General features: G+C 41.6%; 3 protein-coding genes across 3 annotated transcripts in view; 2 read left to right on the top strand and 1 right to left on the bottom strand.

Moving 5' to 3' along the window:
• LOC308393912 (protein NLRC3-like) overlaps positions 1–15,977 on the bottom strand; it is a 37,027-nt gene extending 21,050 nt beyond the window's left edge. Inside the window, exons 1-8 of the mRNA XM_080877966.1 lie at positions 15,809–15,977; positions 15,626–15,724; positions 14,514–14,615; positions 11,405–11,481; positions 9,497–11,288; positions 7,811–7,987; positions 3,742–3,933; positions 1,411–1,587 (exon numbers count right to left, since the gene is read on the bottom strand). Coding sequence (XP_080734092.1) covers positions 1,411–1,587; positions 3,742–3,933; positions 7,811–7,987; positions 9,497–11,288; positions 11,405–11,481; positions 14,514–14,615; positions 15,626–15,724; positions 15,809–15,897 — 2,705 coding nt within the window. The 5' untranslated portion in view covers positions 15,898–15,977. The remainder of the gene's footprint in view (positions 1–1,410; positions 1,588–3,741; positions 3,934–7,810; positions 7,988–9,496; positions 11,289–11,404; positions 11,482–14,513; positions 14,616–15,625; positions 15,725–15,808) is intronic.
• The window catches only part of LOC308407496 (protein NLRC3-like), a gene marked incomplete at its 3' end in the record, with an annotated part of 496,743 nt that overhangs the window by 304,415 nt on the left and 171,855 nt on the right, over positions 1–20,473 (top strand). The gene's annotated exons all lie outside the window — the stretch shown is intronic.
• LOC308394039 (protein NLRC3-like) overlaps positions 1–20,473 on the top strand; it is a 237,891-nt gene that overhangs the window by 54,348 nt on the left and 163,070 nt on the right. The gene's annotated exons all lie outside the window — the stretch shown is intronic.

Raw genomic sequence — 20,473 nt, 5'->3', positions numbered from 1 at the left:
TGGAGTTTATTATATGGACGTGGTGACAGTGTAAAGACACCATGCTCTTCTGATTTTCAAACGAACCTTCTGAGCCATTTTAACATTAGAGTCTATGGAAGAGTTGGAGGGAGGAGGCTGTGCATTGGTGACATTTATGAAAGAACCATAACACCTAGTACAATAGTAAACACATTGGATGAAAGAGGACAGCGATGGCTACGTTTTGAGGGTAAAATCATACCTGTAGAGCAAACGCTGCGGACACAGCAGCAGTTTTAAAAAAGATTTTAAGATTAATTTTTTTGCTCCTCTCACTCTAGCAGTTGAGCTGTCTCACTCTAGCCCCAACATTCCGTCCCATACACACCCATTATAAACTCTGAAACGGCTGAAAAAACATCATGAAACTTAAACTGGAACTGAAGAAAAAGTATAATAGATATTGAAAAGATAAATACAAGTTGAATAGTTGAATGTCTTGTCTTCGTTTTAAAGTTTGAATGGAGGCTCTATGTGAACGTATGTTGAAGTAGATACAGTTTAAAGAGGAGGAATTTGAATGAGAATTTGAAGGGTCTCTCCATTGAAATACATTATAAATTTTTGTTGAATAAAGTTGAATAAAATTAAAAATATAAATGTTAGAAATGAGAAAAATAGAAGCAGTCATGTCCAAAAGAATAGGAATCTAACGGTGTTTGAATGGTTTTTCTAAGTTGAACGGTTTTGAAGGAGATAGATTACAAAAAACGTACGGAATACAGAATAATAAATAAAATAGAATAAAGATTAGAAGAACAATACTGTGAATGCTTTTCAAGCATTCACACTAATAAAATAGAATAAAGATTAGAAGAACAATACTGTGAATGCTTTTCAAGCATTCACACTAATAAAGATTAGAAGAACAATACTGTGAATGCTTTTCAAGCATTCACACTAATAAAATATAATAATAAAGATTACAACAACAATACTGTGAATGCTTTTCAAGCATTCACACTAATAATTACACCAGATTTCTGATTAGCATTAACTAGCTTAGTAGCTTACATAGCATGTTAGCGTATTAGCATAAGATAACATTAGCATAGTCAAGAGCGAACAAATACACACAATAGCATCTGACCTACACAACATCATGTAAACAGAACCCACCTTCTGGCAGTCACACACAGCAATAAACCAAAACCCACGAAATGCTGATGAGAGGACACAAGGAGCAATGCTGGCTATCAGCAGCGACAAAGGCAGACTAGCAGCACACGGCACAGAGTGGTGCATTCAAGGAGCGTCAGCATAGACATGGTGAGTTCAATGACGTAGGACATATCAATTTCCACAGCGCAAACACTATCTATAAACAAACCACAACACTTCAACGAAGCAAATAATGTGTAAACAGTGGCCTTTCTAACACTGACTGACCTCAGAGTTTCAAGTACACATCCTGGACTCTCCAGGAAACCACACAGATGCTTCACTCCTGAATCCTGCAGCTTGTTGTTCCAGCTCAGGTCCAGCTGTCTCAGATGGGAGGGGTTGGACTTCAGTGCTGCTGCCAGATAATCACAGCTGATCTCTGACAAACCACATCCCATCAATCTATATAAAGAATGAGGGATGTAAGTTTATTAGACAAAGTGTGAGCTTGAAATCATTCAGTGTTTCATCATCTGTTCAGAGCTGAAGAAGGTTCAGAATGTAGAAGTTTAGAAAATGGAAACTCCAAACAGCTGAAGCCAACAGGAAGCAGCTTCAAACAAACACAACAAGAGAAAAAACTCTGAATGTTTCACATTAAACTCGTACATTTATCATAAAAACAGGACAAAGACTTGAAAAAGTCGTGTTTTTCCTTCCAGGAACCACAAGGCTTCACTTTTAAAGGTGAAGTGTGAAAGAAATGGACATATTTGAAGTCCAACACCTTTTTCCAGTCACATTATTAAAGCAGACAAACTACAAGCTCATTTTCATTCCAACAAGTCATCTTCTGACCTGGACTAACAACACTGGTCTCTATGCAGCTGGCTGTGAGACCAGTGCTCAGGGAGCGTCTACAAAGTGCAACACTGAAAGAACATCACACACTCATTTGCTTCCAGCACTTTCACACAAACATCTACTGTCATTATTGTCACCAAACTCTGTGGATCCTTTATTGCAAATTCAAATGGGATCAAATGGTCAGACAAAAGAGGGTTATGAGGAAATATGATGAAATGTTGTGTATTAGCAGCAAGTTATTGAATCATTTTCCTCAGAAACCAAACAAAATGATTGACAAACATGTTTTTACAAACTCAGTGTTGGACTTGGATCAGCAGGATAAGCTGATGTTTAAAGGCATTTGAGTCTCGCTGTATGAGAGTCCAGTTATTACTCAATATTTATGGACTATGTTCTTTCAGTGTTGCACTTTGTAGACGCTCCCTGAGCCTCACAGCCAGCTGCACATGGACCAGCTGACATTACCCAGCATTAGAGGAGGGTGTAAAAAAATGGATTTTCCTATTTAAATGGTTTTAATTTGAATAAAGCGATGTTGATTCATTCAATCCTGAATCGATTTTTAATATAAATGTATTTTGCCAGAATCTCAGGTTAAAGCTCCCAAAAGTATTTCAACAACAAGCAAACAGATAAAACAGTAAATGAGAGCAGCTAAACACACAAAGATGGAAACACACAGCGTGGATCGTTCACTCGACGGCACGTACACGGACACGCCGTCGGGGCTGAAAGTGGACAGCTCACAGATCCTGAAGCTGCAGGTTTCATCTGTCTCCAACCAAAACTGACTGAACCAGCAGCAGAAGAAGATCCAAACTACGCTTTACGTTTGATGAACATCGTCATGAATTCTCTCTGACTTTGACGTTTACTTCCTGCACAGCTCTCTCTCTCTCAGTGTACTTCAAGAACAGTTTACCTTCAAAAATCTGTTTCCTGCATTATTCACTGCTTATTACGCACCAGTCTGCTGTTGTGTTCACTGCTGTCGGCCTCCCAAAACAAAGCCTCATTTCTGCTGTTCAATACTGAAGAAATGTAAACCTTTTAAAATGATGACAGATTACAAACTCTCAGCTGTGTCTGTAATCAAACCTCTGTAACTTTGCTTCACTTCAGCAGCATCAGCTCATGTTCACATGTTGATTCATGGTTTGCTTCAGTTTTTGATGGACTGCAGAATATTTTGAAGGTTATCTGCTATAAAAAGCCAGAACAGGAAAATCTGCTTCATGTGTTTCTGTTTGATCCTCAGTGACTTTGACACAAAGGCCTCTGCTGTGATGATCACACCTCTGATCAAGTCTCACAGTGTCAGCTTTGTTTTTATACATATGGATATGTGCTGATAAATGATCAGAATTATAATATTTCCCACTGTCTGCTGTGTGCCGTGACCTTTGACCTGCTAAAGACAGTCAGCTGTGGATTATTCATTGTTGTGTCTGATACTTAGAACTGTGAGGAAGAACACTACACAGTTAATCAGGGTCCCCTCTCTCTGAATCAGGAAAGGTGGGCAGGCCGCGTGTGGGCCGCGGGCCATACGTTGAGTCTCACTGTTTGAAATGTGAACATTGTTCTGCTGCAGTCAATGGACTAAACCAGAGAAGAAGAAAACAGACTTTACCATGAAGATCCTCAGTGTGGATCAGTATAATATCAGCCTGATGTCTGCAGTTTAGTGTCAGCACAACTTTCACATCATATTCATCTCAGCACAACTAAAACATGCTGACTGACCTCAGAGTTTCAAGTCCACATCCTGGACTCTCCAGGAAACCACACAAATGCTTCACTCCTGAATCTTGCAGGTTGTTTTTGTTAGTTGAAGACCAGTTACTTAGGTCCAGCTGTCTCAGATGGGAGGGGTTGGACTTCAGTGCTGCTGCCAGATAATCACAGCTGATCTCTGACAAACCACAGCACCACAATCTGTATAAACAATGAAAGATGTAAGTTTATTAGACAAAGTGTGAGCTTGAAATCATTCAGTGTTTCATCATCTGTTCAGAGCTGAAGAAGGTTCAGAATGTAGAAGTTTAGAAAATGGAAACTCCAAACAGCTGAAGCCAACAGGAAGCAGCTTCAAACAAACACAACAAGAGAAAAAACTCTGAATGTTTCACATTAAACTCGTACATTTATCATGAAAACAGGACAAAGACTTGAAAAAGTCGTGTTTTTCCTTCCAGGAACCACAAGGCTTCACTTTTAAAGGTGAAGTGTGAAAGAAATGGACATATTTGAAGTCCAACACCTTTTTCCAGTCACATTATTAAAGCAGACAAACTACAAGCTCATTTTCATTCCAACAAGTCATCTTCTGACCTGGACTAACAACACGTCCTCATACGGCGTGCGGCGCGCGGTGAGAGATGCCAAACGCCGGTACCGGGAACGTGTGGAGTCCCACTTCCACCAGGGCGACACACGGAGTATGTGTCACGGACTACGCACCATTACGGACTACAAAGACTACAAAGGGACACTGCGCTGATCAACGCTGACTCTGCATTCACCAACGAGCTGAATCAGTTCTACGCCCGTTTCGAGGTTAGCCAGGCGGCTAATGCTATCTACCGCCTGACTACCGAGGACAGTGACGTCATCAGCGAGAGACCGGTGACCAGCATCGCGGAGCATGACGTCCGAGCGGCACTGAGGAGAGTGAACACAAGGAAAGCGGAGGGGCCAGACGGCATCACCGGCCGTCTGCTGCGCTGCTGTGCTGACCAGCTAGCAGGTGTGTTCACTTACATCTTCAACGAGTCCCTGGCGAAGTCTGTGGTCCCCACATGCTTCAAAAGATCCACCATCATCCCTGTGCCCAAGAACAGCAAACCCTCATCCCTGAACGATTACCGGCCAGTTGCACTGACCTCGGTAGTAATGAAGGTGTTTGAGAGGCTGCTGAAGAACATCATCTCCTCCTCCGTCCCAGACACCACAGATCCGCTGCAGTTCGCCTACAGATCCAACAGATCCACAGAGGAGGCCATCGCCCACGTCCTGCACACCACTCTCAGCCATGTGGACAAGAAACAGGGTAACTATGTGCGAATGCTGTTTGTTGATTACAGTTCAGCGTTTAACACAATAGTGCCCTGCAGACTGTTCACAAAGCTCAGGGATCTGGGACTTAACAGCCGTCTGTGTGCATGGGTGTTGGACTTCCTCACTGGCAGAACTCAGGTGGTGAGGGTGGGCAGGTGCTTCTCCAACAGCATCACCATCAACACAGGAGCACCTCAGGGATGTGTCCTCTCGCCACTGCTCTACTCCCTCTACACTTCAGACTGTGTGGCCACCCATGGCTCCAACACCATTGTGAAGTTTGCTGACGACACAGTGGTGTTGGGTGCCATCTCCAACAACGATGAGGCGGCCTACATGGATGAAGTGAAGAATCTGGCATCGTGGTGCCAAGACAACCACCTCCAGCTGAACGTCGGCAAGACCAAGGAGCTGGTGGTGGACTTCAGAAGGGGTCAGCATAGAGACTACAAGCCCATTATCATCAATGGAGCTCCAGTGGAGAGGGTGCAGTCCTTCAAGTATCTTGGTGTCCACATCTCCTCAGACCTGACATGGGCTGCCCACATTCAGGTCCAGACCAAAAAGGCTAGGCAGCGCCTGTATCACCTACGACAACTGAGGAAGTTCAGGGTCTCTCCAAAGATCCTCAGGATTTTCTATACAGGCGCTGTGGAGAGCATCCTCAAACAGAACATGACATCGTGGTTCGGGAACAGCTGTGTGAAGGACCAAAAAGCTCTCCAGAGAGTGATCCGTACAGCAGAACGCTGCTGCAGGATTGCTCTCCCCCCGCTTCAGGACACCTACACCAGGAGATGCCGGACTAGAGCAGCGCAGATACTGAAGGACCCGTCCCATCCTGGCAACAAACTGTTCCAACTTCTGCAATCTGGTAGAAGGTTCCGCATCTTCCGGGCAAGGACAGAGAGACTCAAGAGGAGCTTCTATCCCCAAGCCATCCGTGCCCTAAACACACACACCCGCCCTCTCACATCATCTATAATTGACTGAGTCAGGACTCTTCCAGACACTCTAAACCAAGGCACAATGTACATTTCAATTCCTTTAATTTTAAATATGTTTATATTGTCTATCCTGTAAAATAGTCAGATGTCTATTCATATTAATGTACAGAATTCACCTGCTTGCTGCTACTTCTGCACATTCACCCAATGTATATACTACATATATATATATATATATATATATATATATATATATATATATATATATATATATATATATATATATATATATATATATATATATATATATATATATATATATATATATAATGTTTTTCCTCTACACACCTACACACTCTACACATTTTTTTTTTTGCACATGTCGAGGAGCGTGTCAGGCTACATTTCACTGTGTGTTATACTTGTATAACTATGCATGTGACAAATAAAGAACCTTGAACCTTGAACCTTGAACTGGTCTCTATGTGCAGCTGGCTGTGAGACCAGTGCTCAGGGAGCGTCTACAAAGTGCAACACTGAAAGAACATCACACACTCATTTGCTTCCATCATCCAACCTGAAGAGGAAACAGAGACGCCTCCCCTTCAAAGTAAAAGCTGCTCCTTTTGGACACAGTATCAAAGAAAGTCTACAGTATAACATAGAAAAGACAGAACAAAGTTTTGGTTGTTTTTAAATTGTGCAGAAATGAAACTACACTAAGCTCAATTATGTGACAGACATTTCATCCCATGTCAGTTTGGCCTCATCCTGGGCCGGATTATCCAGCACACACTCTGACCACAGGCCCAGGGGCCACGCACAGCTGGGCTCCATCCAAGAGACAGGAAACAAACCAACACAATAATAAAAAGCACCATGTGATCTTCTTACATCTTCAAGACAAACATAGTAAAAACATGAGCATATTTGTTTCCTGATAAAATGATGTGACAGGTAGAACAGAGTAAAGTGGTGGTGTTACAGCCTTTCTCCCCTCTGCTGCCGAGGCTGTTAGTCTCTCCCAAACTCAGCTACAGGACTTCCAAATGAATGAAAGCAGCAGAAGTGGCTTTACAAATGAAAGAGGAAGAGGAGAAGAAGAGGAGAGGGAGGCCACCCTGACCATCACTCCAGCTGAAAACATCACACTTCCATTAAAGTTGGTGAGGAAATGTTGAGCAGGATGAGCTGCTGGCTAATCTGGAAGCTGTAGCAGCAGCTCACAGTCACAGTGGATTTCCACTCATGAAAAAGCTCTGGCTGCTTCATTTCTCATCTCATATCAGAGACTTTAATGCTTCACTGAAGCTGTACTGTGATGCTTCCATATCCCAGTGAGGCCTCCATAATGATTTCAGCTGTTCTGTACACACACTGTGTGCCCTGTATGGCTCAAAGTCTCTGCAGCCTGTTTTTATCTGCTATCATCAGATCTTCATCATCCTCATTCACATCCCTCACACACTCTACAGCCTCATCAGCACTGACTTCATCTTCACTGACTGATGGAGCACAACATGAACCTGTGGAGGCTGAAACACTGTCCTGTCAAACATCTCCCCGTCACCACTCCACTTCTGTCAGCCTTTAAATGAACCCTGCTCAAGTCTGTCACTTCTGTTTGGAGCCAAAAGGAAAAACTGCTGTTCAGTCGTTTGGAAAGACAACATTTCTGAAAGCACTCAAACTTCTTCACATTTGTCTTCAGACACATCCTGAACATGTAGGAACTAAAGAAAGTTTCAAACATCAATCAAAGACCTGAAATATAGAAAAACAACAACAGCCGCAGTCAGTGAACTCACCTCAGAGTCTCCAGTCGACAGTTTGGACTCTCCAGTCCAGCACACAGAAGCTTCACACCTGAATCCTGGAGGTCATTATTTCTACTCATGTCCAGCTCTGTCAGATGGGAGGGGTTGGACTTCAGAGCTGAGGCCACAACTTCACAGTGAGACTCTTTGAGTCCACACTGAGTCAGTCTGTGATGATAGAAAATATAAAATGTGTTATTATAAAAGCAGAAAATCTGCATTATAAACACAGACTGAATGTATATGAAGACAAAACAGAGTGAGGTCATAATCTGATGAATCTGCTCGTCACATCTGTGCTTCAGCTCCTCTTACTGTGTTTGACATGACACAACGATTGAGTCTCTCTCAGACCTGCAGACTTTTAATGAGAATCTTTGTTTGGCTTTAATCTGCAGATGAAGGAGGAAGATGGTGTCACATTTAGGCTTCCATAATGTCCACAGCCTGTCACTGAGATCTGATCCAGAGTCAGAGTGAAGACACACATTTGGACTGTTTCCTGTTTTGACTCCAGAACATTTTGAATGAGTTCAGCTCAGTGAAGAGTTCCAGCTGGAAAGATGATCTCTGTTTGCTATCTGCTGTCAGGTACGACTGTTCACGTCCACACGCAGGAAAAACCTGCTGACTGTTACCAAACGGAGCAGAAATCTCATCACTGGACAATAATGATGAATGAACTCAGAGCTGCTGATATCAGATCTGATTTCAGGGGAACTAAACACAGAAATGATTGGCTCATTTGAGCTTTCTGAGCCATTATCTGCTGGTGTGTCGCTAGTTGGCAGAAAATGATTTGTATTCCTGTTCAGGGCTTCAGTGTTTATGAGTCCAGATCCAGGTGACAGCAAGTCAAAATGATGTTACCTGTCTGTGTCCAGCAGCAGCCTGTATTCACTTTGAATATTGTTATAACCTGACATGGATCAGTTTGTCTTTGATTGGTTTGTAAATGTCACTGTTTCCATTGGACCTGAGTGACGTACAAAGACAGAGAGGGAGAGAAAGGAGAGAGAGGATGGAGACAGCAAAGAGAGAGCAAACACAAACAGGTGAGAGTGGACAGGTGACCAAGGTCAGCAACCAATCAGAGAGCTTCTGTTTGACCCACAGTCACTGATGATGACTGCACATAACCAAGCAGTGTGTTACTCTGATATCAAATATGGATCCTGCTCTTATAATAATGATCATCAGATGATGTTATTGTGTTATTTTGTAGCTGAATACGATGTTTGTGTGATTATCAGTGAAAGAAGCAGTGAGGAGGATGGAGAGAGAGAGAGGACAGAGGGTGAAGTTAGAAACACTAAAAGAATTTTTCATGGATTCATGGATGATTTGAGTGATTTCCAGCAGGACACTTAAACATGTCAGTGGACGTCCTAAAGAACATATTCACTGATATGAAACGTGTCATTGAACAGGATTAATATCAGTGGAAACATGGTGGAAACAGCTGTGACTGCATGGATGTGACACACTTCAAATCTTTTCTCCACTCTTGGATTTGGGATCCATGGAGCTGCTGCTGAGTCTGTACAATAAAGGAATGGTGTGGAAGGTTGCAGCGTACGGACACAAACACTTTGTGGTTACAATCTGATTTTATTTTCAACATTAAACTACTAACCTACACTGATCAATGATGTTAATGATCACATCTGGACTCACCCAGCCTTTCTGCAGTTCCTCACAGCTGGAATAAGTCTCTGTCGTCCCCGCTCTGATGTTTTGTACTTCTGCAGGTCCAACTCATCCAGAACCTCCTCTGACATCTGCAGCATGAAGGCCAGAGCTGAGCACTGGATCTCAGAGAGTTCCTTCTCTGATCTGTTCTCTGACTTCAGGAACTCTTGGATCTCCTGAAATAATAAGAGGTGGTTCATTTCCATCAGACAGTGGAAGATGTTGATGCTTCTGTCAGGAGAGATTTCATCACTGTTCATCTCCTTCAGGTTGTTGATGACTCTCTGGATGGTTCCTGGACTGATCTCTGTCTGACCCAGCAGACCTACTAAGAGTCTCTGGTTGGACTCCAGACAGAGGCCATGAAGGAAGCGAACAAACAGGTCCAGGTGGCCATTTTTACTCTGGAGGGATTTCTTCATGGCTCGTTTAAGGAAATCATCCAGAGAGGACTCGTTGTATTTTTTTCCCAAAAAGTTCTTCAGCACCTTTGTCTTCCTGTTGGTGTGACAGTGGAACTTGTAGACAGCAGCCAGAAACTCCTGAATGCTCAGATGAACAAAGCAGTAGACTGGTTTCTGGAAGATCACACACTCTCTTTTGAAGATCTCTGTACAAACTCCTGAGTACACCGAGGCCTCTGTCACATCCAGACCACACTGCTCCAGGTCTTGTTGGTAGAACATGATGTTTCCTTTCTCCAGATGTTCAAACGCCAACCTCCCCAGCTTCAGAAGAACTTCCCTGTCAGCCTCCGTCAGCTCCTGTGGACTCGTCTCATGTCCCTCATGGTACTTGTTCTTCTTCCTCTTTGTCTGAACCAGCAGGAAGTGTGAGTACATGTCAGTCAGGGTCTTGGGCAGCTCTCCTCTTTGCTCTGTAGTCAACATGTGCTCCAGAACTGTAGCAGTGATCCAGCAGAAGACTGGGATACTACACATGATGTGGAGGCTCCTGGATGTCGTCATGTGGGAAATGATTCTGCTGGACAGCTCTTCATCACTGAATCTCCTCCTGAAGTACTCCTCCTTCTGGGCGTCAGTGAAGCCTCGTACTTCTGTTAGCCTGTCAACACATTTAGGAGGGATCTGATTGGCTGCTGCAGGTCGGGAAGTTATCCAGACGAGAGCCGAGGGAAGCAGATTCCCCTGGATGAGGTTTGTCAGCAGCTGGCTGACTGATGACTTCTGTGTGACATCAGACAGCAGCTTCCTGTTGGTGAAATCCAATGAAAGTCTGCTTTCATCCAGGCCGTCAAAGATGAACAAAAGCTGAGAGACAGCCAGCTTCTCTGCTGTGACCTTCTGTAATGTTGGATGGAAAACATGGAGCAGCTCCAGAAGACTGTACTGCTCATCTCTGATCAGGTTCAGCTCCCTGAATGAAAGCAGAACCACCACACTGACATGTTGGTTCTCCAAGCCCTCTGCCCAGTCCAGAGTGAACTTCTGCACTGAGAAGGTTTTTCCAACACCAGCCACGCCGTTGGTCAGAACCACTCTGATGGGTCTTTGTTGGTCAGGTAAGGCTTTAAAGATGTCCTGGCACCTGATTGGAGCGTCATGGAGGGCGTCCATCTTGGAAGCTGTCTCCAGCTGCCTCACCTCATGTTGGGTATGAACCTCTTCACTCTGTCCCTCTGTGATGTAGAGCTCAGTGTAGATCCTGTTGAGGAGGGTTCTACTTCCTGTTTCATCACTTCCTTCAGTCACACGTTCACATCTCCTCCTCAGACTGATCTTATGTTCATCTAAAACCTCCTGCAGACCAACATCTGCTGAAAGAAAGAAAAACAATGAGACTAAAGAGAAAGAAAACTCTTCAATGTCTGAACAACACAAGAAGTCCAGTTTTCAGAAATGAGTCCACCAGCAGACAGATGTTCAGTCTTACTTTGTACACAGCTGCTCTGACTGGCTGTCTGCAGTCCAGCTCTGCTTCTGGATCTTTCTCCACACTGTGCAGAAGCTCTGATGGTGACACAGAAAAGTCAAAGTGGAGATACTTCTGTCCACCTTTGATTAGACTCGTTATAAAAAGGAAAACAAAGTTTGAACACAGTCATGTTTCCAGTTCACTGACTTACATTTATTCCATGGACACTCACTCTAACCTGAACCACAGCTACAACCCAACATTGTTGAGGCCTCATCTCCTCCTTTCCTGACTGTAGAGGTTAAATATGCAACAACCAACAAATAAAAGAATTTGGTTCATTTCAAAGAAATTCACACGGTGACCAAGTAAAGTAACCGTAGTAAAGGAGACAACATCCCGTTGATGGTGGGATTATTTGAAAGATTTGCTTTAGTCACGTCACCAAATGCAGTCGAACCACCCGTGGATCCATGTTTGACCATTCTACCACTCTGAGCTCTGCTTTTTAATCGTTTTATTATTATCATCATTCATTTATTCATTCTTTGGAGGGGGGCTATTTCCTAATGCCGCCCTAATAAGCTGATGTTCAAGGGGAAATATAACAGAAACTCTTTCAGTGTTATTCATTAATAAATTAACAGATAAACTGTGAAGAAGAAAAAACTGAGATTTAAAGGAGAGAGTGAGAAACTTGATCATCCATCCTCATAATACATGTTTATCAGTATCTGCTGTGACCATACTGCAGTAATAACTACAAGTCTACATTTCTGTGACTGTTGATCAATCACAGCAGGAATCTGAGCTCATCTCTGCACACAGAGCAGCTTCAGCTCTGGGATAAACTGCTCGCTTCACGTCCTTCTCAGCTCACAGACACTCATCCTGATATTTTCCTTTAACATTTGATGGTATAATTCATCTGAGTTTACACTTTATCTGCATAAATACAGAAAAACATACCCAAACACCATAAACCATCAGTTTCACCATGTAGAATATATTGTTGTTTCCTTGCTTTTAATTCAGAGAAAAACTCTGATTTTGATTTTCTCTGTTCTCTTTGCCACAGCCCATCCCAGCAGCAGCTGAAGCAGCTGACTGTCACAACACTGAATAACACTTTAGGAGGAATTTCAGAGGTCAGTAAAGCTCCAGTTTCAACATCAGTTAATTAATCATAGGTCATCATAAATGTTAACCTGGCTGGCACACATGTTAATGTTAGCCATTTAAATATTAGCAGTTAGCTGAGGCCACAAGAAGAAGAGGCCCTAGAAGAACAATGGATGATAAGATTAGATTTTCAAGACTAGGCAGAGACGTGTTTTCCTTTACTGTCTCTTACAGAGGAGGGAGCAGATACCAGACGAGGTCACGGAGGTACGGGGAGGATTCGCAGCAGACAGCAAGACTGCCACGTCCATGCGAGAGAGCGATGGCTACGATAATCTCTGTTTTTGTCTCCCTATATAATGTTGTACAGCCCATTTGAGGGTTAACACAAACATCAGTCCTTCTACTTAAGTATGTTTGATACTTTGTTTATGCCTAAATTAACTTTACTGTTAATGAGTTTTCATGTTTCTGTAATCCACCAGTGTGCTCATGCTTTTTAAGTGAAAACATATTTTTAATGATCAAATATAATTATGTTTGTTATTTGTGGATTTTAAATGTCCTTGACAGAGACAGATGATGATCATTATCCTGCACTGTGGTCTCAGGTTTGGTCCAGCTAGCACAAAGAATGGCTATGTTGAACTTCCTCCTGGGATCTACACTAAGAAGTGAGTCCAACATTAGCAGGGTCTCTTTCCTTTATCTGGATTCACTTTAGCATTCAGTCACGTGAAGCTTGTTATTAACTCGATAAGTCAACCCAGGCTTTCAGCTGAGCGCTCACATGAAACATATGGTGTTGGCAGCATCTGATCAATCATATTCATGGAGACGTGTATCAGCAACAGAGCAGCTGAGTTTGCAGAAGGAAGTCAAACTAAACCACAGGAACAATATGAGGAGATTACACACATAATAAAATACTAGCAGTAACACAGCTGCTGCAGACAAATCAGTCGTGTGTGAGAGGAGAAGGACTGTAAAGGAGTTTGGTGTTAAAAGCTCTGTATGAATGTGGGAGACTTTGAAGGGCTTTAAAAAGGCCAATATACAATAAAAGGCAGCAAAATTGCTGAGTGTGAAAGTCACCAGACTTATCAGACCTCTGTGATTAAGACCTGTAAGAACACCTATTTGTACTTGTTGGCATTATATCAAACACACACGTATATTAAGCCTTGTGGACAGTCATAGCCTGCTGCTAGCATGAATGCTAAATGTACTGCTGTGGATGATCAGCAGAAAAACATGTGGTCAGTTTGACTGTTTGCTGTATTTAAAGTGTTTTTCTCAGTTCGTCTGTATTCAAAGCGCATTCGGGCTTTAGCTGACAGCTCTTTGTGCTAACAAACTAAACTCTCTTAGTTTAAGCCAGCAGACTTTACCAAACACAAAGCCTGCTGCTGCCTCCATGGGTTAGCTTGTGTGACTGGTGTTTACAGCAATGAAATCTAAATCACACTAATGTGTCCTCCAAGGTGTTTGGTGGGAACACTGAGTGAAACATAAGAGCTCTGGTAAAATAACAAACAGGGCTGTGAGAGCAACTGAAGTGATAAAAATACTGTTTAAAGATAAAAAACACTTTGATGTTCTCTCGTCACCTAACAAAGTCCAAACCCTGTGAACTATTTTAGCTTTAATAATTGTGGATTCAGGTATCCTGAACCCATCTTTGGACATTTGTAATTAAATATTTTAAAACTCCATCAGAGACTCCTGATGTGGCTGTTTGGAGAAGGAAAAGAGGGACAAAGTGGAGCGTCGAGCTGAGGCTTCATTCACTGCAAACCTACAGTTATGTTTCCTTATTTCTGCTGTTTGCATGTTCACAGCTGAAATAAAGCTGCCTCTTTGACTTCATCCTGTTGTGTTTGGGTCCAATCCTGCCTGCCACACAGCGCTAATAAGTCTAATATTTTTATCTTTTTAATGAATCTTTGGTCATATTTATCCAGGAAAACACAAACATGTAAAGGAGTCATCACAGTTCTCTGACCTCGTTGGTCCAGGTTCAGCACTGAACTCTGGAGGGTAATCTTTGGACCCATCACTCCTTATAGACGGACAGCTGGATCCTGCAGACTGTGACCTCTGACCTCTGCAGACACAAACATGTTTTATTCAATGATCAATTCTCTGATAAAGTGATTGAAGCAGCTGTGATCACACAGACTGCAGATAATGCAGCTGTTTCCTGTCAGTAACAGTCCTCTTAGATTAGAGTTCAGCTTTTTACAGGAAAACAAATGTCCCTGAATGCAACAGTGAGACACAGTCTGCCTGTGTGGCTGTGATAGCTGCCGTTAGGAGCGCTCATGTGTTTGCAGTTAGACGAGGAGATGTTACCATCATGGACACGTTAACAAATCCTGCAGCATCACGTGGCACAAACACTTTGTGTTCCTGTCATCTGCAAGCAACAGGAAGTTCATTAATAAAGGCGGGATGGAGACGCGACTGTGATGGTTCTCCTTCATCCAGCTGTTACACACATCTGGGCTCACACGACGAGCCTTTGTCTAATACAGCAGCTGCTCTCCGAACACTTTTCTGAAGAGGAGCTGCACAAACTTTTGTTTGCTTTCTAGAGCAGCGTATCAAAGTCAAACTACCCACTGCTAGCAGCTGTTTCTATCATAGTTTAGGATCCAGATGTGTGAGGTCTAAATTTACACCTCTGATTAAAATAAATAGTTAAAAACAGCCAATTGAGTCCAAATGTGTCTTAAACCAGATAAACTGACAGTTACAGCTGAGCCTGTGTGTCCTTGGAGACACTGCTCTGCTACAGAGATGCATTTTAGAAACCAGGAAACATCAAAATCATTTAAATCAGAGAGTTCTTGTTACTAACAGCTCACCTCTCTGCAGCAGAGACTTTAAACTCAATGATGACATTTTTAGACCAGTCACTCTTTAAGGACACAGAGCTGGATGGTTTCTGATTGACGCTAAAAATAAGTGAACATGAAACATGTGTCACATCCAATGTGTCCAATACATTATATAAAAAGTATAAATAAAGTATTAAATAGTTTATTATTTAAATCGTTAAATAGTAAAAAGCTGATTAAAATTTCACACATTTTAATACTGACATGAACTTACTTTTCGTCAGATGACTTTTTTCGCCCTAAATTACGAAATAAATGCTTCACCCGTTTGCTCTTAGAGGACACACTTCTGGGTGGAGGTCCAGGCTGGTTCCTGTGAATAATGATGGAGCAGTGATGTGAGTGCTGAGCTGTGACATGGAGAAGAGTCATGGACAGTTAGAGATGGTCATCTCACCTCTGAGCTTTGGTCTGGCTCTCATGTTCCCCACACAGAGTGCTTTTAGAGGGAGGGACTCCCTCCTCTCTGTCCTCACACTGATCCATGCTGCTCAATTCACATCAGCTCACACACACTTTCTACCTTCACCTGCAGAGGAAACACAAATCATTCATGTGCACATCAACTGAGAGCTGCAGAGGTCGTGTCTGATGTGTTGGACTAACATCCATCTGAGACGCAGCTTTCATCAGTTCACTACAAAAAGTGTCACAGAGCCGAGTTCAGCCTCCAAATCCTCCATTACTGTAGTCCTACAAAGCAGCAGGTCAAACATGGCTGCAGAGAGCAGCTTTATGTCAGTAACCATGTCCAGGACCGAGCTGACTGCTTACAGAGTTCATACTCTAACTGCTAGCTGCTCTGCTAGCTAAGCTAACTCAGTAACAGTGACTCTGACAGCAGTTACTGTGGAACAGCGGCTGAGCTCAGGACACATTCAGTGTGTTTAGTCTGAGTCCTGGACTCTGATTCAATGGATTCAATCCAGCTCAGAGTTTCATGTGTTCATCAGAATAAAATACATGTACTAATATAACAGAAGTAATGCTCTGAATGCAGGACTGTAATGGAGGATAAATAAGGTTTTTACAGCCTGAAAGAAACATTCAGTTCATATATTTAATGCATTTAATTTAATGCAGATCTGTTAAATGATGATGGGTATGTTAAGATAGTTAAAGAGCTCCTCCATAGCATTTACAGCAATGTAACAATTGGCAATTACATACATAGATGGGATTTTTTTTAATTTAAAGTTAAAGAATTTTCAATTATGTTTAGTAAAATGAAAAGTAGACAACAGAAGGAATTTGAAAGTAAATTACTTTACAATATAAATAACTATTGTAATAGACATTTTATGTCAGAGGCTGATAAGAAATCCCTGTTGTCTTTACAGGCTCAATTAGATGATCTATACAAGAAAAAGGCTCATGGAGCTTACATTTGAGCTCGTGCAAAATGGATAGAAGAAGGTGAAAAAGTCCTTCATGTTTCTACAATTTGGAGAAACGGAAGCAAGAAAAGAAATTTATTAATACAATAATCGTAAATGGGGAGGAATGCACAAATCATAAGATTATAGCAGAAGAAAAACATAAATTTTACTCAAATTTATACTCCTCGAAATATTTAATCACTGATTCATTAACTTGTTTTGATCAGATTGAATCTTATATTCCAAAAATCGATTCTGTATTCAGAGAAATGTGTGATTCTGATATATCACTGGACGACTGAGACCAAGCCTTAAACAAACTGAAAATGGACAAAGCTGTTAGAACAGCTTTGAAATTCATATGAGTTGTTCGCACTAAAGTAAAAATGTGAATTATTAACTATTCATGATTGTGACCTAGTAGCTCTCTTAACATAGCTGTTAAAACTGACATTAAATATTTGGGTATTATAATGTCAAAGAACACAAATAATAGAGAAAATCTAAATTTTGAGCAAATTACCCAGAAATCTAAAAAGATTTTAAACAGCTGGCTACAAAGACACCTCTCCATCTTTGGACGCGTCTTGCTTACTAAAACAGAAGGTATCTCTCGATTGATTTATCCATCACAATGGTTATATGTTTCCAATAGTCTAATCAATAATATAAATCGAATTAATTTCAATTACATTTGGAGAAACGAGCAACATTATGTTAGGAAGAAAGATATAGTGAAGTCACTTGAAGAAGGAGGTTTGAATGCGATTGATTTTGAAGCAATGATGGTTCCATCAAACTCAAATGGTTGCAATCTTTCATAAATATTTCAAACGGTATTTTGGTTTTATTTCCCCAAAGTAATTTTCAAGAAGCTGGGTGGCATTGAATTTCTTATAAAGTGCGACTTTGAAGTATCCAAATTAAATTATCCAATTTTCACAAACAGGTTCTCCAGTACTGGAAAATGATACACAAGCATATTTTTTCTCCACATACAAATTCGATTTGGAACAACAGATGTATACGATGAAAGAAAATCCATCTTTTATAAGGATTGGATGGATCATGGCATTTGGACGGTTTTACACCTTTTAGACAATGACGGAAATGTGTTAACATATAACAAATTCATAGATAATTATGGCATATCATGTACTCAGAGTATATTCATTACAGTTGTGAAAGCCATTCCCCCTGCAATGATTCAGATGTCTTCCCCCGATTGAACAACAACCTGTCAACAAGATGCTGAGCTGTGACTCTTCTTCCCTCTAAAGTCCTGGTGTTAACACTCACCCTGCATCAGCTTCACCTTTTTTAAATTGTTTTTACTTTTAAAACCGACAGATCATTTGAAGCCAACCATCGAAAAACTGCTTCAGCTGTGTTTGATGTTTATGCTACAGCCTGTTTACCAATATAATCAATATCAGATATCAGAGCAACAGAAACCTCGGTGATCAGGACGCTGGGACTGAGAACAGGAAGTGGCTCAAACGTCACAGTTTCATAACGTCACCCTGAACTCCACTCACGGAGTTTCTGTCGCCATTGTAGTTTTTAAAGTCCCGTGATAAAGGCGGGGCTTTCTGTGAATCCGCACGCTCATTGGCTAATAGCTAGAGATTGACACATCGTTATCCAATGAGCGTGCGGGAACTTCCGACATAAAGTTGTTTCCTTTGAAAAACCAAAGTCTGATTATTTTTGCCTCCACTGACGGAGCCTGTTGTTCCCGCCACAGAGACACAGTAATGTCAGAGCGGTGTTAACACTCACCCTGCCTCAGCACAGCTCTCACTCTCCTCCTGCTCTCTCACACTAAACGGAGGCTCAGCTAAACTCACTTCCTCTCTACTTACAGGAAACCAGCGCTCAGAGGAGCCGACCGACCTCACATTTCACCCACAGACACGAACAGCGTGGAATTATTTTATGTCATAAGAAGAAACATATTCATGTTAACACTCACCCGCCTCAGCTCCACCTTCCTCCTCCTGCTGTTCTGAACGGAGGCTCAATACTTTCACTTTCACTGCTGCTCCCTAAACACAGAGGATGCTGGGACTTGTAGTTGTTTCCTTCCGGTGCGGTCTTCCTCTTTGTTTGTTTGTGTTTGTGTTCAAGTTATTTCGATCATGTAAACATCAACAGAACACGTGAAGCCACACAGAGTTTGTATGTCGAGGTGGGTAGGAGGGTTTGAGGGTTTGGGGAGGGGTCAGAGGGAAGAGGTCTCGCCAGTTGCAGGATCTCTAACATTAGAATCTAAAAATGTGTCTCATATAGGTGTTATTTTGGTACTTTACACGTCACACAGTTTCAACAACTCCTTATATATAAGGAGTTGTTGAAACTGTGGAACAAAGAGGAACTTGTACCATATATGGTACAAGTTCCTCTTTTCTGTCTGGCTTCCTGTATTTATTAATATGCTTGTATATTTCTACACTAACTTCCTGTTTTTCAGTCTGGCTGAGCACTTAGTTTGTGAGTCAAAAGTGGCCTTGCTTTACAAACCTTCATTATTAAAGTACATAAAACAATATAATCAGAAAAAAAGCACTAAGAATATATTAATTACATGACAGTTCTCCCGCATTTTGTGTTTCCTAAGAAACACGACATAATTCCTGATTTATCCCATTAAGTTTACCTGCATGTTAAAAGGCTAAAATATAACAAAAGAGATTATGCTAAACAAAATGAAACCTTTCAATTGCCCAACCCTGTCTGTCCCCTCAACGGGTTGTATGTTTTCAATGTTTCCTTATTATTCCGTCATAATTACTTCTATCCACAACAAATAAATCAAGCTCTAAGACAGCACCTGTGAAATGTCCTAAATCTACTTCCTACACCCCCTTTTTTACTCAGAATCCCAATTTAAACCCACTTCTGACTTCCCTCAGTGCTCACTGTAAACTACAAACAGGTACAATCAGCTTTTCTGGTAAAAGGTCCTAGATTATTTTGTCAATCTTTGGAAACATCCTCTATAGAGTTAACCCGTTTCATCTTCAAAACTTAGTCCTGGTTTCTTTGCCCCCTTTAACGGGTAGAGCATATCCGGCCTGAACACTGCGTTTGGGTTATTTACATAACATAGAAATCCTGCAACTATTCCTAAAGTCCCTCGCATTACTCTTCATTACTTTTATGCTCACATTTAACCTGTGTCTAACAAGCTTTTAATCTCCTAAACAACACATTTTCTGGAACTATGGTTCTCTGTGCTCTGTGCTTCTTTTGGTTCCCCTTTCTCTGGTTGGTTCCGTTCGGTCTGGGGCTTCCAGGATTCTCGCCACCAATGTGGTCGCTGTGGTCCTGAAATCTTCTCCTGTAAAGGATAGAAAACAAAACGCCTCTCTCTGCTACACCTCAATAATCTACTGTGTGCATCTATTGTTCCCTTAATTATTCAAAGTTGGTTCAAAATATCATGTTCTGGGCTTTGTCCTTTATATTAACTTTACTTAATCTTTACTTAATCTTAATTTACTTAATCTCAATGTTCTTTATGTGTGTGAGCAACACTTTTAATTTTATTAACAGGACAGTCAAAAAGAAGAAGTCAGTGACATTTGAACACAGAGACACACACATGGAAATAAAATACAAATTTAATGCAAATAAAAGAGGAAGAAAGCAGAGAAATTGTCCACTGTCCAGTCCAATGA

Source organism: Rhamphochromis sp. 'chilingali' (genome assembly GCF_963969265.1).
Source record: "Rhamphochromis sp. 'chilingali' genome assembly, chromosome: 1".
NCBI classification, from domain to species: domain Eukaryota; kingdom Metazoa; phylum Chordata; class Actinopteri; order Cichliformes; family Cichlidae; genus Rhamphochromis; species Rhamphochromis sp. 'chilingali'.
Note: the sequence above shows the minus strand (reverse complement) of the source record. Positions and strands in the feature narration are given on the sequence as shown.